General features: G+C 35.9%; 1 protein-coding gene across 1 annotated transcript in view; it reads left to right on the top strand.

The window, feature by feature from the left end:
- Nucleotides 1-3551: 3551 nt before the first annotated feature.
- Nucleotides 3552-7008, top strand: part of LOC150108002 (U3 small nucleolar RNA-associated protein 6 homolog) — an 88464-nt gene continuing 85007 nt past the window's right edge. The window contains exons 1-2 of the mRNA XM_090415568.1: nucleotides 3552-3658; nucleotides 4182-4266. Coding sequence (XP_090271694.1) covers nucleotides 3567-3658; nucleotides 4182-4266 — 177 coding nt within the window. The 5' untranslated portion in view covers nucleotides 3552-3566. The remainder of the gene's footprint in view (nucleotides 3659-4181; nucleotides 4267-7008) is intronic.

Genomic DNA, 7008 nt, shown 5'->3' with positions numbered 1-7008 from the left:
CTTAACTCCCGACTTCAACTTTTGAAAGCTTGCTGCAAAAAACAGCTAAATAGTTAAGGTTTTTATTGTATGGAGAGTAGGCGAGGCCGTTTTAGCCCTATCTAACTTTTGGAGACTGAGGTGAGCAGTTCAATCTCCACTAGTAGCCACTTAGAGATAGCTGGTCCAAGACCATCATTAATCTTACATGGCGTCCTGTAAAGAGACACAACTGACAAGTGCCGCCATTTCGTGTTCCCTAATCCTGACACTATGTTTACTGTGTGAAAATAGTGTTGGTTTTACAATTAATTGAGTTTACAAGACGAAAAAGTCGGGTATCCGGGAGAAAAAAACTCACTTGACCGTGCCCGGAATCGAATAAGTCGGGAATTGGTCAAAAAAAGCTTAGTAAAAGTTCCTTTAGTCGGCGACTGGAATTGAACTTACGACGCTCTCTCTTCGTCGATCTAGCGCCATAGAAGGCACATGAAAATCCCACTATTTCTTTTTATGAAGAAAGTAATTTATTTCACTTGTAATTATTTTTAAAATTTCGTTTGAAATTATCTGTATCTAGTCCCTTCACAGTAGATGCAGATAAAAGAATTCGAATTTTAATAAATAGAAATAAGCAAACAAATCAGCTAGCGCTTTTTCTTCCCCTTATAGGGAGTAGAAAGAACCGTTTTAGCTCTATATAACTATTTGTGGACTGAAAGGCGAAACTTTATTCTCCATTTGTAGCCAACGGGAGATAGCTGGCTCAAATCTATCATTAATTTTTATCATATTTATTTATTAATTATTATTATTATTATTATTATTATTATTATTATTATTATTATTATTATTATTATGAACAAGTATCTCCATGGTTTCCAAAGACTCGTTGGAAAAAGTGTTTTGAAACCATGAGGCCCATAAACAATGTTTATGGGCCTCATGGTTTCACTTAAACGTTGAAGAAAGAAGCCTATGAACGTTGTTCACCAAATACGATCATACATCTCGTAGTGCAACCAAACTTTCACCATGAAATTACGAAACTCTAACTGTAGCTATCATATCCCTCCTTAAACTGATTCACTGATGAAGAACTGACAACCACCTCTGGCAAACGATTCCATCTTTTCATCATTCTTGTAGAAAAAAATTAGTTCATACATCCTTGCTAATCGAGAGTCTGTGTAGCTCAGTAGAAGTGGCGTTTGCACCCTACGCCGCTTGACCGCACTACAAAAGGTTCGAATGTAGTTGTTGCCGTCTAGGAACTTTTTCTAATCCTTTTTTTCGACCGGTTCCCGAGTTATCGATTTATGGCGCGGGCAAGCTGTTTTCTTCTCCTGGAAACACTCTTATTTTTCGTCCCTTAAACTCAAGAAAATCGGCTGTCGAACCCACACTATTTTCATTCAGACATTAAAAATATTATGTTAGGGTCAGGGACCACGAGATGGCGGCACTTGTTAGCCGCCGCCTTAACTGCGTACCGATTAATTAGCGATAGCCTTCGGTCAGCTGTCTCTGATGGGCTACCAGTGGAGATTGAACTGCCTAGTCTCCAAAAGTTAGGTAGTTCTAAAACGGTCTCGCCTACTTCCTATGCGAGAACAAAAAGGCGTTAGCTAATTTTCTTTTTTTTCTCCTTGCCAATGATGATCTGTTCTGTTCTGTCACCATCTGCCATATACTGAAGAAGTTCCCCTACTTTCATTATATAAAACCCTTTCAACAGCTTGAATGTTTCAATCATGCACTTCTCTTCCTTCTTTATGCCAATTTTGGTAACTAAAAAATCCTGAATCTATTCTCGTACAGAACATTCCACAGGAACGAACAGGGCCAGTCCGTGAGTATCTGATGCCCCTCAAAGAAAATTTAGGCACTCCTATACATTGTCTCTCTGAATATATTTTGCCATACTCACACAAGCGCACGTACACCTACACATGTGGATATTTATAAAAATAATATCATTATGAACATTAAAAATTTTATTAATCAAAACCAATACATGATTACTCCTAATATCTGTATAGCAAGATAATTAATTCATCTTAAATACAAAAATACAAAGATGCCAGAAGGAAGAAAAATCTCTGCACTTGAAGTTAAGTATACAAAGAGCAGGGGAGCGGAAGAAATAGAGTAAAAAAAAAAATCAGCTAACGCCTGTTTATTCCCGTATACGGGGAGTAGGCGAGGCCTCCAAAAGTCTCCAAAAGTTAGCCCTATCTAACTTTTGGAGACTGAGTGGGCAGTTCAATCTCCACTGGTAACAATAAGAGATAGATGGCCCAAGGCTATCACTAATTAAGTGGTATACAGTGAAGATAGACGGCTCGAATGTGCCGCCAATAGAGTAAAGCAAAAATAATGTAGGATCATCAGCGAGCACCAGGACGGCTTGACTTATTTCAGTTTTTTATTATTAATCAAGGTTTTACTAATTTTTTTGAAGGTTGCAATTTTTTCTGGAACTATGCAGCAAAATCTGGCGCCCCGAAGTCTTAACGCCCCTAGGCGATTAGTTAGGTTCGCCTAATGATAAAACCGGCAATGGGTACGAAACAATCTTTACCTGCCTTTCAATCCTCTCAACCATCTCCATTTCTACAAGAAACTCAGCCGCGCAAATCTGAGCACAGTAGTCCTGATGTGGACGTATCAGTGTTTTTATTCCTCTTTTATGAAGAGGAATAATCACCTTTCTGTCCCTACTAGTCAGCATAATTTTGAGAATCCAAGTGATCTTGTGAACTTTTTGCAATATGACTTCTGAACTTCAGTTCCCTATCAGCCATAAACCATTATCTCTAGCTTCATCAATTTAATAATAATAATAATAATAATAATAATAATAATAATTATTATTATTATTATTATTATTATTATTATTATTATTATTATTATTATTATTATTATTTATCTGCATCTAAAATAAGAGCCTGTGTAGCTCAGTAGAAGTGGCGTTGTCACTCTACAGTGCTTGACCGCATGAAGAAAGGATTTGGTAGTTCAAATCTAGTCACCGACTAGAGGAAATTTTTCGACCGGTTCCCGAGTTAGTCGATCTCTGGCATGGGCTAGCGGGTTTTTTCTCCCGGAAACTCAGGTTTTTCGTCCCGTTAACTCAAGGAAATCGACCGTCGAACCCACAATATTTTCAGACATTAAAAAATATTGTGTTAGGGTTAGGGACCACGAGATGACGGCACTAGCTTGCCGCCTTCTTCACTGCGTACCGATGAATCAGTGATAGCCTTGGGCCAGCTATATCTCTGATTGGCTACCAGTGGAGATTGAACTGCCCACTCAGTCTCCAATACGTTAGATAGGGTAAACGGCCTCGCCTACTCCCTGTATATGGGAACAAATAGGCGTTAGCTGATATTTATATCTAAAATTTTCTTTACTCTCCTCCTGTGTACATTACGAATTTTTATTTATTTTCGTAATAAATGAAATTTATGTACACAAAGATGGTGCTTGTGTAATCTAATGAAAAGTCTACGCGTGATTTGGAATTTTGAAGTTATTTACTATCTGTTGATTTTAAAAGAAAAAGTTATAAATAAAAAAAAATGGCTGAAATTGTCCATTTACACACAGAAAGAACAATAAATGAGCTGAAACAAATGCAAAGAGTTGGTCTGTTCACGAAAGAAGAAATTAGGTAAGAAATCATCTTAAATTACACACATGCACATTTCAATCATCATACACAAATCGACTATGCATCTTGATATGTTTCAAGCTTGCCCATATTAAATTGCCCATACAAAACTTTTGTTCTTTAATATGGGCAAAGGGGGGGTGAAGGAATATTCGTGAAATGGAAAAATAAAAAAAGATATCCCAGCAGTATTGATTATTTCAGATATAAGATGGAATGTTGTGGTATTAATATTCAGGAATTTTTAAATACTGTTGATCTAAGCTGATATAGTTATTTTCACAAATTAGAAGACAAGGTTAGCAAATCAAAGTCTTCAAGGGAAAACAGCAGAGAAAAACTAGAACTGCTTGAAAATGAACTAAAGAATGATAATGATTGTGTATTTATTACGGCGTAAAGTTTACATCCATTTTGGATGTAAGTTTTAAACATTTTTTTCCCCCCGCTATGTAGTTAAACCATTAGAATTAAGCAATTATCTTACTTTATCATAGTTTTATTATTCTGTTTTACTTTTTAGAAAAATAATAAAAAAGCGAACTGCTCTGGAATATAAGTTGCAGCGACGTGTGAAAACAAAAGATGATTATTTGAACTATATCGAGGTGAGTGAAACGTCTAAATTTGGATTTTGCCAAAGAAACAAGAAATTCATTAAATATTGGTATTCCATTACAGAGAGAAATCTTAAAAATTCTGGATGACTACTTTTAAAAGATTATTCAGATGAAAACCATAAAATTATCATCAATGATAAGATATGCAATAAATAATGAAAATCTTGTGATGTTGTTTTTGTAAAGTTTGCAGGGTACATTGATTGCATTACCTTCTTGAGATTATCAGTTAAAAAAAAAAGACGGGGGGGGGCAAAGGTTTGCTAACACATGTATGTACTTACACTGCAACATTGCTCATTTTCATACTACTTATCCTACATGCTTACTATTATTATTACATAGGCATCTCATCTCTGTGGATCCCAAAAACTCATCACGAGAGGCGTACACTAACTGCACTATTGTTCTATCATATCATTCACTATGGAGTTTCAATTTATATCTTTGCAGACAACTCAACACATGCCTCTCTAGATTAATTATATAGTGTTTTTCTTTGAAATTCGACACTGACACTTTAAGTTTTGGGTCTTGTTTTTGAACTTTCATTTTTTCTTGATATTTTTGTAGGTGATAGTCTATCTCTAAAAGCTGTTCAACATAAATTCCTTATAAAACTTTATATATTTTTCTTTTCAATATGATTTTTATTCTGTTTAAAATTCATACCTTCTGTTCATATCTTCTTGTGACCTTAACCAGTGTGAAGATATTGTCAGTAATAATGTAATCGATAAGACTTCTTTTTTCTTTTGTTTTCTCTCTTCATGTAAATTTGTGAACATCTTCATGTTAAAATGTGGTATTAGTGATGGCTACCTGTGTACTGAACAGAAATACAGTGGGCACTTATTATTAGGTGTATCCTTTTCTCTAAATTTTCCCAAAACATTTCTGTATGCATGAGATTAATTTCATATCCTATTCTTTAGTTTTCCAACAAGGAGCAGATTTTCTGTTTAATTCAAGTCATTTGCCTTCTCTAATGACTCAAAAAATTCTTCTGCATGCTTGGCCGAGTGGTAAGCATATTCACTCTCCAGCAAAGAGTTTGCAGGTTCAAATCCCACCTGGGGATTGGATGTTTGTGATTGTCCTGTTAACTCTGTGTAGAAAGGGCATCTGTGACCCTACCACTTCTAGCAGAAGGCTTCACTCCCAAAAACCCAGTAAGGTATGGTAACGACCAAATAGCATCCAGTGACATTACATGCAAATAACTAAGTAACTTCTTTAACAAAATCTTTTGTGAAACCACAAGCCCATATAAGTTTCTTTTTATTATAATAAATTATGGAGACAGCTATTGTTAAATTTTAACAGAACACCTTGGTTGAGTCGAGTATCATCGGTTTCGTATTTAATGAAAAGCTAAGTGTGCACTATCGCTGAAGCAGGCTGTATCGCATCACCAAAATGTGACAGCGCACACTACTGGCTTACCAGGCCGCATTACATTGCATTGACCTTGCTAGTGACTGCATGTTTCCTAGAATAGATACCTCTGTGTTTCACTCGCACTCCGAAGTGTCGACAACCGTAGGCAGCTGAGTCAAGGCCAGAACGCGTGCTGGCCTTAATAGCACAATCCACAGTTAAAGTGAGGAGCGCCTGATTTTCAGACATGTTTGAATTTGTTGCAGCATTTACAGCATTTTTCATGGAACACTTATTCACTTTCTGCGGAACATAGTTTGGGAAATGCTGATCTGGAGTATAATATATATACAAATAGACAAGCTACATTACAATATACATGATGTGCTAAATTCACACTAATTTGGCCATCTGTCAACATTACTGCTTGACCTCCAGTAGTGGTGGTGGGGGGAAACTACTATGTCAAAGCTAAAGTCCTGTTATCTGTTTGGCTAGAGATTACTAACATATAAATTAGAATAAAAACAGTATTGTTGATGGTGGCCAATATATGAAATAAGAGCTGAAATTATTGGGCCATCATTTTTTAGGCCACCATTTAGATTAGAATGGTTGATCAAAATTTCACAAGTTTTATTAAATTTGTGTTCATACCAAGTTTTTATATGATGTAAGGAACACGTTCCTTTCCGTTCAGTTTAGTGCAGAGTGTTAAGAGCATGATCAGAGAGGCCCAGTATATTAGAATTGTTAAAATTGATGTGTCTGTGTTTTTTTTATGGACTGGAATTGTATGTTCAGTTTTGTCAATATAAGGTAAGTTACAGGTGTACTGGATTCAATATACCCCAGGATGAGCCAGTGGTGGGATTGGGATCCTTGGATGAGTTCAATATGTTTCAATGTTGTATTTATTAATTTGCAAGATCTCAGCTGTTTTAATCTTTGTTGTCTCATAATATCCATTATATCTTCATGATATTTCTGTAGTTTTTCTGCTTTTTTTGTAGTTTTTTTTGTCGATAGTGTTTATCTTGAATTCTGTTCCAGTAGCTGACCACAAATGCATACGATGCTACAACATGATGAGATAGCTGATTTGTGCCCACACTGGTTCTCCAACAACTCGCAGAACTTTCATAGTTTCTACATTCAGCTTTGAAATAATACTGGATCTAATATCTACTTTGCTTATGTAATTTTGCATCACCGAACTGAAGCCTTTTGGCTCTTTATTTTAGTAATTACTTTTACGCATGACCGAGAGGTCGCTTATGAAAAATACAATTCTTTGCCATTTCAAGTTCCTTAGTACAACAAGAGTTTTTGCTCTCTTAAGGTTTCTGC

Source organism: Typopeltis vanoorti, chromosome 3 (genome assembly GCF_054136105.1).
Source record: "Typopeltis vanoorti isolate ZY-2024b chromosome 3, IOZ_Tvanoo_1.0, whole genome shotgun sequence".
NCBI classification, from domain to species: Eukaryota; Metazoa; Arthropoda; class Arachnida; order Uropygi; family Thelyphonidae; genus Typopeltis; species Typopeltis vanoorti.
Note: the sequence above shows the minus strand (reverse complement) of the source record. Positions and strands in the feature narration are given on the sequence as shown.